This window comes from Bombina bombina, chromosome 6, assembly GCF_027579735.1.
Source record: "Bombina bombina isolate aBomBom1 chromosome 6, aBomBom1.pri, whole genome shotgun sequence".
Classification (NCBI taxonomy): Eukaryota; Metazoa; Chordata; class Amphibia; order Anura; family Bombinatoridae; genus Bombina; species Bombina bombina.
Genome location: NC_069504.1, coordinates 150368325 through 150388382, shown reverse-complemented (window position 1 = coordinate 150388382; position 20058 = coordinate 150368325). Strand labels below are relative to the sequence as shown.

Here is a 20058-nt window from a genome sequence, read left to right as displayed (position 1 = left end):
TCAACACTAGCCAAGCGCACAACCATACCAATTGAAGACAGTTGTGCTTTTAAAGATCCTATGGATAAAAAATTAGAAGGTTTACTAAAGAAAATATTTGTTCAACAAGGTTTCCTTCTCCAACCTATTGCCTGCATTATTCCTGTAACTACTGCAGCGGCTTTCTGGTTTGAGGCGCTGGAGGAGTCACTCCAGACGGAGACCTCATATGACGAAATTATGGATAGAATTAAGGCTCTAAAGCTGGCTAATTCTTTTATCACAGATGCCGCTTTGCAATTAGCTAAGTTAGCGGCGAAAATTTCTGGTTTTGCCATCATGGCGCGCAGAGTGCTTTGGCTTAAATCATGGTCGGCCGAAGTGTCGTCTAAAACAAAATTACTGAATATTCCTTTCAAGGGAAAGACCCTTTTCGGGCTCGAGTTGAAAGAGATTATTTCGGATATCACTGGGGGAAAGGGCCATGCCCTCCCGCAAGATAGCCCCTTTAAGTCTAAAAACAAGGCTAATTTTCGTTCCTTTCGCAACTTCAGGAGTGGTCCTGCTTCAGCCTCTGCTACCGCAAAGCAAGAAGGTAACACTTCACAGCCCAAGGCAACCTGGAAGCCTTTGCAGGGCTGGAACAAGGGTAAACAGGCCAAGAAGCCTGCAGCTGCTACTAAGACAGCATGAAGGGGTAGCCCCCGATCCGGGACCGGATCTGGTAGGGGGCAGACTCTCTCTCTTTGCTCAGGCTTGGGCAAGAGATGTTCCCGATCCCTGGGTATTAGAGATAGTTGCTCAGGGATATCTTCTAGAATTCAAGGACTCTCCTCCAAGGGGAAGGTGGTTCCACATTTCTCGTCTGTCTACAGACCAGACAAAGAAAGAGGCGTTCTTACGCTGTGTAGAAGATCTACTCAAGATTGGAGTGATATATCCAGTTCCAATTACAGAACAAGGACTGGGTTTTTACTCAAACCTGTTTGTGGTTCCCAAAAAGGAAGGAACTTTCAGACCAATCCTGGATCTAAAAATTCTAAACAAATTCCTCAGAGTTCCATCTTTCAAGATGGAAACCATTCGGACAATCTTACCGATGATCCAGGAAGGTCAATATATGACTACCGGGGATCTAAAGGATGCGTACCTTTATATTCCTATCCACAAAGATCACCATCAGTTCCTAAGGTTCGCCTTTCTGGACAAGCATTACCAGTTCGTGGCCCTTCCCTTCGGGTTGGCCACCGCTCCCAGAATTTTCACAAAGGTGCTAGGGTCCCTTCTAGCGGTACTGAGACCGCGGGGCATTGCAGTAGCACCCTATCTGGACGACATCTTAATACAGGCGTCGTCTTTTCCCAGAGCCAAGGCTCATACGGATATTGTTCTGGCCTTTCTAAGGTCTCACGGGTGGAAGGTGAACACCGAAAAAAAGTTCTCTGTCCCCGCTCACAAGGGTTCCCTTCCTGGGAACATTAATAGACCCGGTAGAAATGAAAATATTTCTGACGGAGGTCAGAAGGTTAAAGCTTCTAAGTACTTGCCGAGTTCTTCATTCCATTCCTCGGCCATCTGTAGCTCAGTTCATGGAGGTAATCGGATTAATGGTAGCAGCAATGGACGTAGTCCCTTTTGCTCGAATTCATCTCAGGCCACTGCAATTGTGCATGTTCAAACAGTGGAATGGAGATTATGCAGATTTGTCTCCTCATATCCAAGTGGACCAGAAAACCAGAGATTCTCTTCTCTGGTGGTTGTCTCAGGATCACCTGTCGCAGGGAATGTGCTTCCGCAGACCGGAGTGGATCATTGTAACGACCGACGCCAGTCTGTTAGGCTGGGGCGCGGTCTAGGGCTCCCTGAGAGCTCAGGGCCTATGGTCTCGGGAAGAGTCTCTTCTCCCGATAAACATTTTGGAACTGAGAGCAATATTCAACACGCTCCAGGCATGGCCTCAGCTAGCGGCGGCCAAGTTCATCAGATTTCAGTCGGACAACATCACGACTGTAGCATACATAAATCATCAGGGAGGAACAAAGAGTTCCTTAGCGATGAAGGAAGTAACCAAGATAATCAGGTGGGCGGAGGATCACTCTTGCCATCTATCTGCAATTCACATCCCAGGAGTAGACAACTGGGAAGCGGATTTCCTAAGTCGTCAGACTTTTCACCCGGGGGAGTGGGAACTCCACCCGGAGGTATTTGCTCAGCTGACTCAGCTATGGGGCATTCCAGAGTTGGATCTGATGGCGTCCCGTCAGAACACCAAACTTCCTCTTTACGGTTCCAGGTCCAGGGACCCCAAGGCGGCATTGATAGATGCTCTAGTAGCGCCTTGGTCCTTCAATCTGGCCTATGTCTTTCCACCGTTTCCCCTTCTCCTTCTGCTGGTAGCCAGAATCAAACAGGAGAAGGCCTCTGTAATTCTGATAGCGCTTGGTATGCAGACCTAGTGGACATGTCATCTGTCCCGCCATGGACACTGCCAATGAGGCAGGATCTTCTAATACAGGGTCCATTCAAGCATCCAAATCTAGTTTCTCTGCAGCTGACTGCTTGGAGATTGAACGCTTAATTCTATCCAAGCGTGGGTTCTCTGAATCAGTCATAGATACTCTGATTCAAGCTAGAAAACCTGTCACCAGGAAAATTTACCATAAGATATGGCGGAAATATCTTGGTTGGTGTGAATCCAAGGGTTACTCGTGGAGTAAGATTAGGATTCCAAGGATATTGTCTTTTCTCCAAGAAGGATTGAAGAAAGGTTTATCAGCTAGTTCCTTAAAGGGGCAGATATCCGCTCTGTCTATCCTTTTACACAAGCGTCTGGCAGAAGTACCAGATGTTCAAGCGTTTGCACAGGCGTTAGTCAGAATCAAGCCTGTCTATAAACCTGTGGCTCCTCCATGGAGTCTAAATTTAGTTCTTTCAGTTCTTCAAGGGGTTCCGTTTGAACCTTTACATTCCATAGATATTAAGTTATTATCTTGGAAAGTTTTGTTTTTGGTAGCTATATCTTCTGCTTGAAGCGTTTCAGCATTGTCTGCTTTGCAGTGTAATTCACCCTATCTGGTGTTCCATGCAGATAAGGTAGTTTTGCGTACCAAACCTGGTTTTCTTCCTAAAGTTGTTTCTAATAAGAACATTAACCAGGAAATCATTGTTCCTTCTCTGTGTCCTAATCCAGCTTCTAAGAAGGAACGGCTTTTACACAATCTTGATGTGGTTTGTGCTTTGAAATTCTATTTACAAGCAACTAAGGATTTCAGACAAACATCATCTTTGTTTGTTGTCTATTCTGGTAAGAAGAGAGGTAAAAAAGCGACGGCTACCTCTTTCCTTCTGGTTGAAAAGCATCATCCGATTGGCTTATGAGACTGCCGGGCAGCAGCCTCCTGAGCAAATTACAGCTCATTCCACCAAAGCTGTGGCTTCCACTTGGGCCTTCAAGAATGAGGCTTCTGTTGAACAGATTTGCAAGGCAGCGACTTGGTCTTCACTGCATACTTTTGCCAAATTTTACAAATTCGATACTTTTGCTATTTTTGGGAGAAAGGTTTTGCAAGCAGTGGTGCCTTCCGTTTAGGTTACCTGTCTTGTTCCCTCCCTTCATCCGTGTCCTAAAGCTTTGGTATTGGTATCCCACAAGTAAGGATGAATCCGTGGACTGGATACACCTTGCAAGAGAAAACAGAATTTATGCTTACCTGATAAATTACTTTCTCTTGCGGTGTATCCAGTCCACGGCCCGCCCTGGCAATTAAGTCAGGTTAAAATTTCTTGTTTAAACTACAGTCACCACTGCACCCTATGGTTTCTCCTTTTTCTCCTAACCGTCGGTCGAATGACTGGGGGGCGGAGCCAGAGGGGGAGCTATATGGACAGCTTTGCTGTGTGCTCTCTTTGCCACTTCCTGTAGGGAATGAGAATATCCCACAAGTAAGGATGAATCCGTGGACTTGATACACCGCAAGAGAAAGTAATTTATCAGGTAAGCATAAATTCTGTTTTTTACATTTTCTAGGAAGGAAACCTATCATTTTTAAGGAAGACATTCTATCAGTGCCAATTGCAGAATTAAATTATGGGCTATGCCTAATGAGCAGAGAAGCAAGAAAACATGACGGTTCTCCATATGATGCAGACATGTTGTTTTATTTATTTCTATGTATGCAAAAGGTAAGAATGTCCATAATGACGGAATTTAAACTGTTTTTCAGTCATAATAATATTTACAAGGTAGCAATTCTTGGCTTTTTTTGTAACACGTGTCTGGTTATTGTTAATGTTTCTGGATATTGTTAACACAGTTTCTAAATCCATTTCTAATTAAAGGGACACAAAACCCAAACTTTTTCTTTCATGATTTTGATAGAGAATACAATTTTAAACAATTTTCCAATTTACTTCTATAATCTAATTTTCTTCATCCCTTGTTAGCTATCGAACACACTGGGTGAGCTAATAATTTGAGGCATATATGTTCATCCACTAATCAGTTTTTTTCTCCTGGTATCCTTTATTGAAAAGGCTACCTAGGTAGGCTCAAAAGCTGCTAATTGGTGGCTGCACATATATGGCTCATGTTATTAGCTCACCCAGTGTGTTTGATAGCTAACAAAGATACCAAGAGATAAAGCAAAATAGATTATAGAAGTAAATTGGAAAATAATACTTAAAAGAAAATTGTCATATATGTAATTAGAAGGAAAGAGATGATTTAAAGTGACTTTCTGTCCTAAGAAAACATGTACTTGTTTTAATCTGCTAGTGTGAAAGGCTTTAGCTTTTGGTGTTTCTTTGTTCCTTGGTACATCTTACACATTAATAGAACATTTTCTGGAGATGGTACAGTGTATCAATGTAGATGTAAAATAAATTCAGCGCTTCAATACAGATCAGACTTTATTTGATTAACATGATGTGCATGCATTACATTTTGAAATATTTAATTTTCTTATCCTGTTGCAGAGTTGCTTTGGAACAATATGACAAAGAATTACAAACCTGAATTTCTTGTTTCTTCTTACATCATTAATGTTTTTAACAATTTGTGTTTTCTAAGGTGTTTAATTACCATCTAGATCTTAAAAGCATTTAGTTCTTGCCAAGTAAAGTGTTGAGCAACATGATTTGGCAGAAAGAAGCACCTTTTGTGTAAGGAACAATATATTTTGTATAGACTCAATGTGGGATCATATGTTTGGAATAAAAAAGCCAGCAACATTATGAAACCCATCATCAATTAATTTACAATAAAAAAGATATCATGTTATCTGTTTTAAATAAATACTGGTTTTTATGTTAACAAAATGTGTTTGATAGTTAAACAAGCCGGTTATTCATAATTGTTCTTTCCCTGGTAAAATCTAAAGAAGGCAATAGAGTTTGATAACAATATTTCTTCCCTTCTTAATATAAGGAGAGTCCACGGCATCATTCCTTACTGTTGGAAAATACTGAACCTGGCCACCAGGAAGAGGCAACGACACCCCAGCCAAAGGCTTAAATACCTCTCCCACTTCCCCCAGTCATTCTTTGCCTTTCGTCACAGGAGGATGGCAGAGAAGTGTCAAGATTTCGGAGTAGTTCCTTAGGAAGGGTATCTGCCCTTCGTTATGGGACTGTAGTTTTAAGTAGTCTTGTCAGCCTCTCAGTGAGAGCATTGACGAAAGTTAGTCTGGAGATGCAGGGTGAGTCTTTCTGCGAACCCATCCAGACTACCTGCTAACAGCTCCTAAGCAATCATTGTTGATGAGTTTCACTGCCTGCTTGTTCTCTCACTCAAGTCCATGTCAGGAGTGATGCTACAAGACTGTGACACTTGAGAGGCTGTGTTTCTGATCCACAGCATGGATTCTGGTAAGATCGTTTCAGTTTTTACATATGTTGAAAACGCTAGAAGACGGTCACAGTGTGGCTTTTTTTATCCTAATAGAATCATGGGTTAATATCTCCTGAGTAGGATTATTGAACAGTGGGAATTTATCAAATGTGATGCTTTTATGCTGCCTTATGTGTGAGATTTTATTGGACTCATAGACTGTTTGTTATATGGCTGTAACGCATAGGTTTTTACTTTCACTTTGAGCATTGCGCAGGTTGTAGCTTGGCGCGCTTTTTCTCATAGCAGGGGCGGTCCTGACTTGCGCACCATGTGACCGGATGTGGTCTCGCTTTCATTTCCTCTTTCCTAACCGAGCTGGCTGTCAGAGAAGATGCTATTTCTCGGCATTGTCTGGGTCTAGGAGGTGGTGAGTGCCCCAGTCATTGGGAGTATAAAGGTGAAGTTTTTTGAGAAATAAAGATTGTTTATTTTCTGTGTCTTGCTGTTATAGGCTTTATCTATGGAGGTTTCTGAGATATTAGAGGGTACTCCCTCTATTCCAAATATTAATACCTGTTTATATTGTGAGGAGGCCTTGGTATACCCGCCCTCTCAACTATGTTCCACATGTCTTGACAACGTTATTAGGTCAAAGAAGGTTAACCCTTTTAGTACCACTGAGCCGTCCACCTCTGAGGACTCGCTATCCTGTGAGGTGCATACCAAACATTCAACTCCTTCTACACACGCAGCTTCCTGTAGCACGCTTAATCCTCTATCTTGAGAGGGCCTTTTACCATCAGATTTTACCGCGCAGTTAAAGATGAGTGTCTGAGGCCCTCAGTGCTTTACCTCGCCCTGCGAAGCGCAAGCGAAAGGTTAAACATAACTCTCCTGCCCCGGGGTTATCATGTAATTTATTGGATTTAACTGCTCTGTCTGTTATCCGAGTCACACTCTGAGGCTTCAGAGGGTGAACTTTCTGAGACAGTCTGCTGCCTCTAAGCCTCCTGCTGCTGCGGAGGAACCAGCCTTTAGATTTAAGATTGAACACTTAAGTTTTCTTCTAAATGAAGTTCTGTCTACACTAGAGGTTCCAGAGGCCAAGCTGCCTGATGAACGTTTAATTCCTAAAGTTAGAGTGTACGAGGACAGGGTAGTGCCTTTAACTTTTCCTGTGCCTGTAAAGATGGCAAACATTATTAAAAAGAAATGGATCTTCCTTTTGCCCTTCGTCTTCCTTTAAAAAAAAATTCCCGGAGTCTCAATTGGAGTTGTGGGGTAACGTCCCTAAGGTGGATGGCACTATCTCCACGTTTGCCAAACCTACTACTATCCCACTTGAGGATAGCTCGTCGTTCAGAGAACCGATGGATAAGAAGATGGAAACTCTTCTAAGAAAGATGTTTCAACATACAGAATATTTATTTCAACCGGCAGCATCTGTGCCGCGATAGCTGGAGCAGCTACCTACTGGTGCGACTCCTTATCGGAATTGATCGACATGGAGGGTCTACTTAACATTATCCAGGAAAGAATGAAAGCCTGGAGAATTGCCAATTCTTTTATCTGTGGTGCAAACATGAAGATTATTTGCCTAAATGCTCAGGATCGTGTTTAGTTCAGGAAGGACAGATCATGACCACTATAAATCTGAAGGATGCTTACCTTCACGTTCCAATCCACAAGGACCATTTCCAGTTCCTAAGGTTTGCATTCCTAGACCAGCACTTCCGTTTGGTCTAGCTACTGCTCCAATAATTTTTACGAAGGTTCTAGGGGCGCTTCTAGCCGTTGCCAGACTCCGGGGTATAGCAGTAGCTCACTACTTGGACGATATTCTGGTAGAAACACTGTCTTTTCGTCTTGCAAAAGACCATTCGAAATCTCTCCTCTTCGATCACATGGATGGAAGATAAACCTAGAAAAAAGTTCTCTTATACCAAGCACCAGGGTGGAATTCCTGGGTACTATAATAGAATCCATATCCATGAGGATATTTCTAACAGACTAGAGACGTTACAAGCTAGCTTTGGCATGTCTTGCCCTCCGGACCTCCTTAAGGCCCTCTGTGGCTCAGTGTATGGAGGTGATTGGTCTCATGGTGTCCAGCATGGACATCATCCTCTCTGCCAGGTTCCGTCTGAAACCGTTGCAACTGTGCATGCTGAGGCAGTGGAATGGCAATCATTCGGATCTGTCTCAAAAGATTTCTCCTAAGACCATCCTGGGAGATTGTGACTACGGACGCAAGTATATCAGGATGGGGAGCTGTTTGGGGTGCCAAGAAGGCACAGGGCCTGTGGACTCAGGAGGAATGCTTCCTCCCAATAAACATTCTGGAACTTTAGGCAATCTTCAATGCTCTGAAGGCTTGGCCCCTTCTGGGTTCATCACAGTTTATCAGGTTCCAATCAGACAATATAACCTCGGTGTCTTACATCAACCATCAGGGTGGAATGAGAAGCTCCCTAGCGAAGAGGGAAGTATCTCAGATTCTCAAGTGGGTGGAGGCCCACAGCTGTTTGCTGTCAGCGATCCACATTCCGGGTGTGGACAAATGGGGAGTGGATTTTCTCAGCAGACAATCTTTCCATCCGGGGGAATGGTCTCTCCATCCCAAAGTGTTTGCGGAGATATGCAACCGGTGGGGGACGCCGGAGATATATTTCATGGCGTCCCGTCTCAATACCAAGCTACCCAGATATGGGTCGAGATCCAGTGATCCTCAGGCGGAGCTAATAGGTCCATTAGCAGTGCCTTGGAGGTTCAGTCTAATTTACCCTTTCCCGCCGTTCCTCGTGTAGTGGCTTGCATCAAGCAGGAGCAGGCATCAGTGATACCGATTGCTCCATTGTGGCCGCGAAGGATGTGGTTCACGGATGTGGTGGTGATGTCATCATCTCCTCTGTGGAAGTTACCTTGTTGCAGGGATCTGCTGGAACAAGGTCCTTTTGTTCATCAAAATCTAAATTCTCTGAGGCTGACTTCATGGAGAATGAACGCTTAGTTCTAGCCAAGAGAGTTTTTTTCTGAGAGAGTTATTGATATTCTCATTCATGCTCGTAAACCGGTTACTCGTCACATCTATCATAAGGTGTGGAGAACCTACTTATTCTGGTGTGAAGAGTGTGGATTTTCCTGGCATAAAGTTAATGTTGCCAGGATCCTGTTGTTTCTCCAGGATGGACTGGAGAAGGGCCTTTCTACCAGTTCCCTGAGGGCACAGATTTTGGCCCTGTCTGTTTTACTGCATAAGAGGCTCTCGGAGCTTCTAGATGTACAGTCCTTTAAGGCTCTGATTAGGATCAGACCTGTGTTTAGATCTAAGGCTCCTCCATGGAGTCTAAATCTTGTTCTTAAAGGGACACTGAACCCAAATGTTTTCTTTCGTGATTCAGATAGAGCATGCAATTTTAAGCAACTTTCTAATTTACTCCTATTATCAATTTTTCTTCGTTCTATTGTTATCTTTATTTGCTAAAGAAGGTATCTAAGCTAAGGAGCCAGCCAATTTTTGGTTCAGTACTCTGGACAGCACTTTTTATTGGTGGGTGAATTTATCCACCAATCAGCAAGAACAGCCCAGGTTGTTCACCAACAATGGACCAGCATCTAAACTTACATTCTTGCTTTTCAAATAAAGATACCAAGAGAACAAAGAAAATTTGATAATAGGAGTAAATTAGAAAGTTGCTTAAAATTGCATGCTCTATCTGAATCGCAAAAGAAAAAATTTGGGTTCGGTATCCCTTTAAGGTTTTGCAACGGGCTCCGTTTGAGCCTATGCATGAAATTGACATTTAAATTGTTACCGTGAAGGTTATTTTTCTACTGGCTATTGCTTCTGCGTGCAGAGTATCTGAGATTGCTGCCTTGCAATGTGAGCCTCCTTTTCTGGTGTTCCATTCTGATAATGCTGTCCTACATACTAAGTTAGGTTTTCTTCCTACGATCGTGTCAGACCGCAACATCAATCAAGAGATTGTGGTTCCTTCCTTGTGTCCCAATCCTCCTCCTTCGAAGGAACGTTTGCTTCATAATTTGGACCTGGTTCGCGCCTTGAAGTTCTAATTTCAGGCTACGAAGGATTTTAACAACCGTGAAGAGGGGAGTAGTTCCTCCAATTTGTGTAGGTCTCTAAGGGTTAATTCTAAGCTAAGTAGTGTGTGGGGGTGCTTTTTATGTTTTACCCTATCACAATGTATCAATTGCTTTTTAACCATGTTCACATGTGTGACACCTATGGCTATGATTACGGCCGAGAGCCGAAACATGTAAGCCGTTGGTGTCACGCACACACACCCTGGTTTTGTCCACCACTGTTGCCAGCTTTGTTTGGCTTTTAAGCTTGTCTAAATAAATCTGAACTTTTTAAAGAATCTACTCGTTGAATCCTTGCCTCTCTGTTTTTTCTACTAAGGATTTTAGACAAACTTCTTCCTTGTTTGTTGTCTATTATGGGAAGCGTAAGGGTCAGAAGGTCTCTTAGACTTGCTTATCTTTTTGGTTAAAGAGTGTTATCCACTTTGCTTATGAGACAGCGGGACATAAACCTCCTCAGAGGATTACGGCTCATTCTACTAGAGCAGTGGCTTCCTGTTGGGCCTTTAAGAACGAGACTTCTATGGATCAGATTTGTAAGGCGGCTACCTGGTCCTCCTTTTATACTTTTTCTAAATTTTATAAGTTTGATGTTTTTGCTTCGGCTGAAGGAGCCTTCGGAAGAGAAGTTTTGCAGGCTGTGGTGCCCTCAGATTAGGGTCTGCCTCTCTCTTTGTCCCTCCCGTTATCATTCAGTGTCCTCTAGAGCTTGGGTATAAGTTTCACAACAGTAAGGAATGATGCTGTGGACTCTCCTTATATTAAGAAGGAAAACATAAATTATGCTTACCAGATAATTTCGTTTCCTTCTGTATAAGGAGAGTCTACGGCCCACATCCGTGTTCTCCGATGGGCGGCCCTCTAAATGTTTATTTATTTTACAAGATATGACGAGTCCACGGCTTTCATCCTTATGGGATATTGCCTCCTGGTCAGCAGGAGGAGGTAAAGAGCACCACAGCAGAGCTGTATATATAGCTCCTCCCTTCCCTCCCACCCCAGTCATTCTCTTTGCCTGTGTTAGTGATAGGAGTAGAGGTAAAGTGAGGTGTTAGCTTAGATTCTTCATTCTTCAATCAAGAGTTTTTTATTTTAAATGGTGCCAAAGCGTGCTATTTTTACTACCGGGCAGCTTCTGGAGAACCAATTATGCTATGGGAACTTGTGAGGTTTTAGTCTCACTACGCCTCCCATATTGGTGCTGCCTGGATATGGACTTAGTGAATTTTCCTAAGACCCTTCTTTCTTCACAGGACCTCAGGAAGAAGAGTGGACCTCTTGACACTTTGAGTAATTTCATGCTGTTCCTCAGCATGGAGGTAAGTGCAGTCTCCTTTTTCTCTTGTAAGATGTATCGAGTCCACGGATTCATCCTTACTTGTGGGATATTCTCCTTCCCTACAGGAAGTGGCAGAGAGAGCACCCACAGCAGAGCTGTCTATATAGCTCCCCCTTAGCTCCACCCCCAGTCATTCTCGCTGCCTGCTTAACTGCTAGGAAGGGCAAAGAGCTATGTGGTGACAAAAATGTAGTTTTTTACTTCTCAAGCAAGAGTTTATTATTTTAAATGGTATCGGTGTGTACTATTTACTCTCTGGCAGAAAAGGGATGAAGATTTCTGCAAGAAGGATGATGATCTTAGCACTTTGTAACTAAGATCCACTGCTGTTCTCACAAGGCCTGAAGAGTATAGGACAACTTCAGTTGGGAGAACGGTTTGCAGACTAAGCTGCATATGAGGTATGTTCAGTCTATATTTTTCTAGACAGACTGTGTTAAATCTAGAAAAGGCTGACAATATCCCCATGAGGGAAGGGTAAGCTGTATTCAGATACTTTAACAGGAATTTCAGCTTGCTTGCAAGGGCTCATTAGTTACTGGTGACACTGTTAGGAAAAAACGATTTATTTTTTGACGCATTTATAACGTTTTTTTGAAGGGACTAAAGGGGTCATTGTGGCTTGGTTTTGAGTTTTGTAACTCACATGTTTAATTAAGAGACACTCTGGTGTTTCTCTGGTAGGCCTCAAAACATCGAGTGAGGTGGGAGGGTCCTATTTTCGCGCCTCAGTTGCGCAGTTTTCTTTTCCCCTGAGACATATCACTGCTTCTCCTGTCGTTTCTGCTGTATTTGAGGGTTGTTAAAGAAGTTTTTCCCCCAAAAAATCGTTCTGAAGGGCAGGTAGGAGCCACAGCAGAGCTGTGGCATGGTGTTGAAAGTCTTTTACTGGGGTTAAGGTTTTTTTCAATCCGTTTTTGCCATTTAAGGGTTAATTGTTTATTTGCATAGCTGTGCAAAGTTACAAAGCCTTTATAATGCTACTGTAAAAATTTCTTTAAGTTTACTGCTTTTTTACACTGTTTTGCAGAACTGGTGCAGCTTTTTTTCTCTTAAAGGCACAGTACCGTTTTATTTCTAAGTGTTTTTTACTTTGATTACAGTGTTTTCCAAGCTTGCTTGTTACTTTACTAGCCTGTTTAACATGTCTGACACCAAGGAAATTCCTTGTTTAATATGTTTGGAAGCCATTGTGGAACCCCCTCTTAGAATGTGTCCCATTTGTACTGATATGTCTATAAACTATAAAGAACATATATTAGCACTTAAAAATAGAGCAATAGATGATTCTCAGTCAGAAATAAATGAGGGTTCGCCATCTAGCTCTCCCCAAGTGTCACAACCAGTAACGCCTGAACAAGTGACGCCAAGTACCTCTAGTGCGTCAAATTCTTTTACTTTACAAGACATGGCCACAGTTATGAATACAACCCTCACAGAGGTTTTATCTAAACTGCCTGGTTTACAAGGAAAGCGGGACAGCTCTGGGTTTAGGAAAAATGCTGAGCCATCTGACGCTTTAATAGTCGTATTTGATATGCCCTCACAATGCTCTGAAGTAGGGGTGAGGGATTTGTTATCTGAGGGAGAAATTTCTGATTCAGGAAAGACGCTTCCTCAGACAGATTCTGATATGACGGCTTGAACACCTCCGCTTATTGCTCAGGGAGGTATTAGCGACTCTAGATGATTATGACCCTATAGTGGTTCCAGAGAAATTGTGTAAAATGGATAAATACTTAGAGGTTCCTGTTTACACTGATGTTTTTACAGTTCCTAAGAGGATTGTGAATATTATTACTAAGGAGTGGGATAGACCAGGTATTCCGTTCTCCCCCCCTCCTGTTTTTAAGAAAATGTTTCCCATATCTGACACCATGCGGGACTCATGGCAGACAGTCCCTAAGGTGGAGGGAGCTATTTCTAACTCTGTCTAAGCGTACAACTATACCTATCGAAGACAGTTGTGCTTTCAAAGATCCTATGGATAAAAAATTAGAGGGTCTCCTGAAGAAAATTTTTGTTCATCAGGGTTTTTCTCTTCAACCTATTGCGTGCATTGTTCCTGTAACTACTGCAGCTGCTTTCTGGTTTGAGGCTCTAGAAGAGGCTCTTCAGATGGAGACACCATTAGAGGAGATTATGGACAGAATCAAGGCCCTTAAATTGGCTAATTCTTTTATTACAGATGCCGCTTTTCAACTGGCTAAATTAGCAGCAAAGAATTCAGGTTTTGCCATTTTAGCACGCAGGGCGTCATGGCTTAAGTCCTGGTCTGCTGATGTGTCATCCAAATCTAAACTTTTGAACATCCCTTTCAAAGGAAAGACCCTATTCGGGCCTGAACTGAAAGAGATTATTTCAGACATCACTGGAGGGAAAGGTCATGCCCTTCCTCAGGATAGATCAAATAAGATGAAGATCAAACAAAGTAATTTTTGTTCCTTTCGGAACTTCAAGAGTGGTTCAGTTTCGGCTTCCTCTGCTGCAAAGCAAGAGGGGAATTTTGCCCAATCCAAGTCAGTCTGGAGACCTAACCAGGCTTGGAACAAGGGTAAACAGGCCAAGAAGCCTGCAGCTGCCTCCAAGACAGCATGAAGGGGTAGCCCCCGAACCGGGACCGGATCTAGTAGGGGGAAGACTCTCTCTCTTCGCTCAGGCTTGGGCAAGAGATGTTCATGATCCCTGGGCTTTAGAAATTGTGTCCCAAGGATATCTTCTTGAATTCAAAGACTCCCTTCCACGGGGGAGATTTCATATTTCTCGATTGTCTGTAAACCAGACAAAGAGAGAGGCGTTCTTACGCTGTGTAGAAGATTTGCTTACCATGGGGGTGATCCGCCCAGTCCCAAAAGAGGAACAGGGACTTGGGTTCTACTCAAACCTGTTTGTGGTTCCCAAAAAAGAGGGAACTTTCAGACCAATCTTGGATCTCAAAATTCTAAACAAGTTCCTCAAGGTTCCATCATTCAAGATGGAGACCATTCGGACTATTCTGCCTCTGATCCAGGAAGGTCAATATATGACTACCGTGGATTTAAAGGATGCGTATCTACACATCCCTATTCAGAGATCATCATCAATTTCCCAGATTTGCCTTTCTAAATAGGCATTACCAGTTTGTGGCTCTTCCCTTCGGGTTAGCCACGGTGCCAAGAATTTTCACAAAGGTGCTAGGGTCCCTTCTGGCGGTTCTACGACCTCGGGGCATAGCAGTGGCGCCTTATCTAGACATCATAATTCAGGCGTCGACTTTTCAGCTAGCCAAGTCTCATACGGACATTGTGTTTGCTTTTCTGAGATCTCACGGGTGGAAGGTGAACATAAAAAAAAGAGTTCTCCAAACACCCAAACTCTAGACACGATTACCCCTTTGTGGAAGCGAGGGGACACCTCACATACCTGGGAATTCACCTTCATAGAGATCCCTTAAAAATATACAAACTGAACATATCTGACAAATGTACTCAACTTGCTTCGCAGCTTTCGAGCTGGATTAAACTACCCTTGGGACTCTCGGGACGTGTAAGCTTGGTAAAAATGACTATCTTACCGAAATTACTTTATCCGCTGCTCATGCTACCGTTTCTCATGACCAAAGCGGACTTGCGGATGCTCACAAGAGCCATAACCCGCTTTTTGTGGAAGGGGGGCAAACCGCGTATAGCGCTTCACAAACTTCATTCCCCTTATACTGCAGGAGGATTGGGCCTCCCCAATCTTAAATTGTACAATTGGGCAGCTCTGGCACGTCTGGTGACAGACTGGCAAATGAACACGGGACATTTCTGTGACACGAAACTAGAGGAAACCGTAACGGCGCCTATTGCGCTAACCTATCTACCGTATGGAGATGGGACCTTACCCTCTAAGATCACCAGGAGTATGCTGTATAGAGATCCTCTAAGAGCTTGGTATCTGATACACAAGTACCTGAAGATTGACGCCCCCTCCCCGAAATTTATTCCGATAATGGGCAACCCCTCCTTCCCGACTGGAAGTGATCATAAACCGTTCCGTGTCTGGAGGGAGCGGGGTTTAAAAACCATCGGAGATGTAATGGATCCCTTGCAACACAAGCTTCTGGGAGGGGTCACCCTTTGCGATATCCCAAACGATGTTTCGGCTGGGTAGATTCTCACTTTCCCATTTTTATATGCGTCTCTTGAGGCAGAGCGATCCTTTCTAATATATTATCAAAACTCAATGATACATGCTCGGTGTACCTGACAGAACAAGACATAAAAAATAGCCTGGAGCGCACGAGACAAGCCACATTAGCAGTGCATTATAGAGAAGCACAAACGAGACTGTTACACTCGGACTATATTACACCACATAGATTGTCCAAATGGGGCAGACGACTACCCGACGTGTCAAATGCAGAGCAGCTGCCCCTACACTTCAACATTACTTTTATACATGCCCCAAGATCAAAAAGTTCTGGGGACAATGCCAATACTGGTTGCGGGTTACACTGGGTGTGGAGATCACGCTCACAAGTGCAGAGATCTTCTTGTTTAAATGGGACGAGACCCTCGTGCGATTTCATAGATTCCTCACATTGTGCATGCTGCTTGCGAGACACTGTATCCTTCAGAGATGGATTACAAGACAGTCCCCGACAATAGCTCAGTTCAGGCACACACTACTCAGACAACTCTTCGTGGAGCAATACGATGCCAGACTAGACACCATGCACAGATTACGCCCTTTCCTTAGGAAATGGAAACCGCTTTTAGGTAAACTAGACCCACCCATACAGAGACAAATCTTGCAGCCCTTCGCTCATCTGGAGACAATACTTCAGTTGGGTATGTCTGCTGACTGGCAACACATCATAGACAGTGCCAAAGATCAAAGCCCTGAACAGCCTCGGGTAGAATTGATGTTGTTCTAGTGGACAGTAACTAATTTCTCTTTTTTTTTTTTTTCTCTTCTTCTCTCCCCCTTCTTCCCCCTCTTCCCTTCATCCTATCTACTCTCACTTAATCATTCTAAAAGGGGGGGGGGAAGGGAAACCTTAGAGGATCATGTAGAGGGCACAGGTTTTACATACAGGTGCATACTATTATTACCGCCTTTTCTTGTCCTTATCTTCTTAATATTGTTTTGTAGTTTGATAACTATGTTGTTTAAATGTTTGTTTGTTTGTTAAAAAATGTAAAAAAAATATTGCAAAGGAACGATATCTGAAAGTATCTTTGGACGATTTGGACTCTAAAAGTGTGTAATGGACTACCATAACCCTATGGATTTAAATTCGTAGAGACATGTTTCGTAGGGCGCCTTAGCGTCTCACACACCTTGGAGAAATGTTTAAATCTCTGTCAATTTATACCGCACACGATGTATTGTCTTGATGTTATTGTCCTTTTCTTGCAATAATAAAAAGAGAATTTAAAAAAAAAAAAAAGAGTTCTCTCTTCCCTCTCACAAGAGTTTCCTTTCTGGGGACTCTGATAGATTCGGTAGAAATGAAAATATTTCTGACGGAAGTCAGAAAATCAAAACTTTTAACCACTTGCCGAACTCTTCATTCCATTCCTCGGCCATCTGTGGCTCAGTGTATGGAGGTAATCGGACTCATGGTAGCGGCAATGGACATAGTTCCTTTTGCCCACCTACACCTCAGACCACTGCAATTATGCATGCTCAAACAGTGGAATGGGGATTATGCAGATTTATCTCCTCATCTGCATCTGGACCAGGAGACCAGAGATTCTCTTCTCTGGTGGTTGTCTCAGGACCACCTGTCTCAGGGAATGTACCTCCACAGGCCAGAGTGGCTCATTGTAACGACAGATGCCAGCCTGCTAGGCTGGGGTGCAGTCTGAAAATCCCTGAAAGCACAGGGCTTATGGTCTCGGGAGGAATCTCTTCTTCCGATAAACATCCTAGAACTGAGAGAGATATTCAAGGCGCTTCAGGCATGGCCTCAGCTTGCTGCAGCCAAATTCATCAGGTTTCAGTCGGACAACATCACGACTGTAGCTTATATCAATCATCAAAGAGGAACAAGGAGTTCTCTAGCGATGATGGAAGTAACCAAAATAATCCGATGGGCAGAGGATCACTCTTGCCATCTCTCAGCAATCCACATTCCAGGAGTAGTGAACTGGGAGGCAGATTTTCTAAGTCGTCAGACTTTTCATCTGGGGGAGTGGGAACTCCATCCGGAGATATTTGCTCAGCTGATTCAGCTATGGGGCACACCAGAATTAGATCTGATGGCGTCGCGTCAGAATTCCAAACTTCCTCGTTACGGGTCCAGGTCCCGGGATCCCAAGGCGGTACTGATAGATGCTCTAGCAGTACCTTGGTCCTTCAATCTGGTCTACGTATTTCCACCGCTTCCTCTCCTTCCACGTCTGGTTGCCAGAATCAAGCAGGAGAGAGCTTTGGTGATTCTGATAGCACCTGCGTGGCCACGCAGGACTTGGTATGCAGACCTAGTGGGCATGTCCTCGGTTCCACCGTGGACCCTGCCAATGAGGCGGAACCTTCTAATCCAAGGTCCGTTCTAACATCCAAATCTAGTTTCTCTGCGTCTGACTGCTTAGAGATTGAACGCCTAGTTCTATCAAAGCGTGGATTCTCTGAGTCGGTCATTGATGCCCTGACTCAGGCTAGAAAGCCTGTCACCAGGAAGATCTATCATAAGATTTGGCGCAAATATTTTTATTGGTGTGAATCCAAAGGTTACTCGTGGAGTAAGATTAGGATTCCTAGAATATTGTCTTTTCTCCAAGAAGGTTTGGAGAAGGGATTATCAGCTAGTTCTCTAAAAGGACAAATATCTGCTTTGTCTATTCTACACAAACGTCTGGCAGATGTCCCAGACGTTCAAACTTTTAGTATTTAAGCCTGCTGCTCAGCCTTGGAGCCTAAACTTAGTCCTTAGAGTTCTTCAAGGGGTTCCGTTTGAACCCATGCATTCCATAGATATTAAGTTTCTATCTTGGAAAGTTTTTTGTTCTTAGTTGCTATCTCTTCGGCTCGAAGAGTTTCTGAGCTATCTGCTTCACAGTGTGATTCCCCTTATCTTATTTTCCATGCAGATAAGTTGGTTTTGCGTACCAAACCTGGTTTTCTTCCTAAGGTTGTTTCTAATAAGAATATCAATCAAGAGATTGTTGTTCCTTCTCTGTGTCCTCATCCTTCATCAAAGAAGGAACGTCTGTTGCACAATCTTGATGTGGTTCGTGCTTTAAAGTTCTACTTACAAGCACCCAAAGATTTCCGTCAAACATCTTCATTGTTTGTTGTTTATTCTGGTAAGCGGAGAGGCCAAAAGGCTACGGCTACCTCTTTCCTTTTGGCTGAAAAGCATCATCCGTTTGACCTATGAGACTGCTGGACAGCAGCCTCCTGAAAGAATTACTGCTCATTCTACTAGAGCTGTGGCTTCCACATGGGCTTTTAAAAATGAGGCTTCTGTTGAACAGATTTGTAAGGCGGCGACTTGGTCTTCGCTTCATACTTTTTCCAAATTTTACAAATTTGATACTTCTGCTTCTTCGTAGGCTATTTTTGGGAGAAAGGTTCTACAAGCAGTGGTGCCTTCCGTTTAAGGTCCCTGTCTTGTCCCTCCCTTCATCCGTGTCCTAAAGCTTTGGTATTGGTATCCCACAAGTAAGGATGAATCTGTGGACTCGATACATCTTACAAGAGAAAACATAATTTATGTTTACCTGATAAATTTATTTCTCTTGTGATGTATCGAGTCCACGGCCCGCCCTGTTTAAGACAGGCATATATATTTTTATTTTTAAACTTTCAGTCACCACTGCACCCTATGGTTTCTCCTTTTTCTTCCTAGCCTTCGGTCAAATGACTGGGGGGTGGAGCTAAGGGGGGAGCTATATAGACAGCTCTGCTGCGGGTGCTCTTTCTGCCACTTCCTGTAGGGAAGGAGAATATCCCACAAGTAAGGATGAATCCGTGGACTCGATACATCACAAGAGAAATATATTTATCAGGTAAGCATAAATTATGTTTTTTCTGGGGCTTTGAAGCAAATACTCAGAACTGACTGTACTCTGCTATTGCGGTTTGGGGAGGGCTCTGATAGGGGTCTCCCTGTACAAGTATGTTGGATGTCATTAACTAGAGTAATCGGATGACAACCCACACTTTATTAATTTTTCCAGACAGTCCGGCATTTCAGTAACAACATTAGCCAGAAGCGCTGGGAGCTTTTCTATAGTGCTCAGATGTGTGAGTACAATAACGGGCATTACTCTGTTTATTTACACAGATGTGTGAGTACAATAACTGACATAGTGTTTGGCTGACGCTGGGGATTAGGCTGTTAGAGATCTGTGGATGATCTGGTACATGGCGTTAAAATGCCTTTATTATTCCCGGGTTCTGTGCTTGTTTCCGCCCACGAAGGGCGGTACTTGATTTTGCGTGCTTACCCGCGCAGTTGCGCCTCAGTTGAGTCCCGGTGAAGAAGTATTTGGAGCAGTGTACTCGTGCAGCCCCTACGCCCGCTTGTCACTATAGTATACAAGCGGTCTTAGGCACGCTGGTCGGAGGGTAGCGGTGGTCACACGGAGGCAGGTAGGATCTGCAGCGGAGCTGTGGCGGGGTGACTGAGTTTCTGGGACCGGTGTGTTTTTTATAAACAAGGCCCACATGAGGAGTGCAGGGTTTATATTGGACCGCTCCTAACTTCTGTTTTATTTATTTAAATCACTTTTGGGTTTAATAAGAAAACAATTTAAAGACACGGTACTCGTTCTGATATTTATCAGTGACTTGACCACGCTTGCCTTGCATCTGCTACTATGGAGGACAT

General features: G+C 43.5%; 1 protein-coding gene across 1 annotated transcript in view; it reads left to right on the top strand.

Annotated features, from left to right (window-relative positions):
* LOC128664348 (transcriptional regulator QRICH1) overlaps positions 1–20058 on the top strand; it is a 314109-nt gene that overhangs the window by 102604 nt on the left and 191447 nt on the right. The window contains exon 5 of the mRNA XM_053719186.1: positions 4007–4161. Within this exon, the coding sequence (XP_053575161.1) occupies positions 4007–4161 (155 nt within the window). The remainder of the gene's footprint in view (positions 1–4006; positions 4162–20058) is intronic.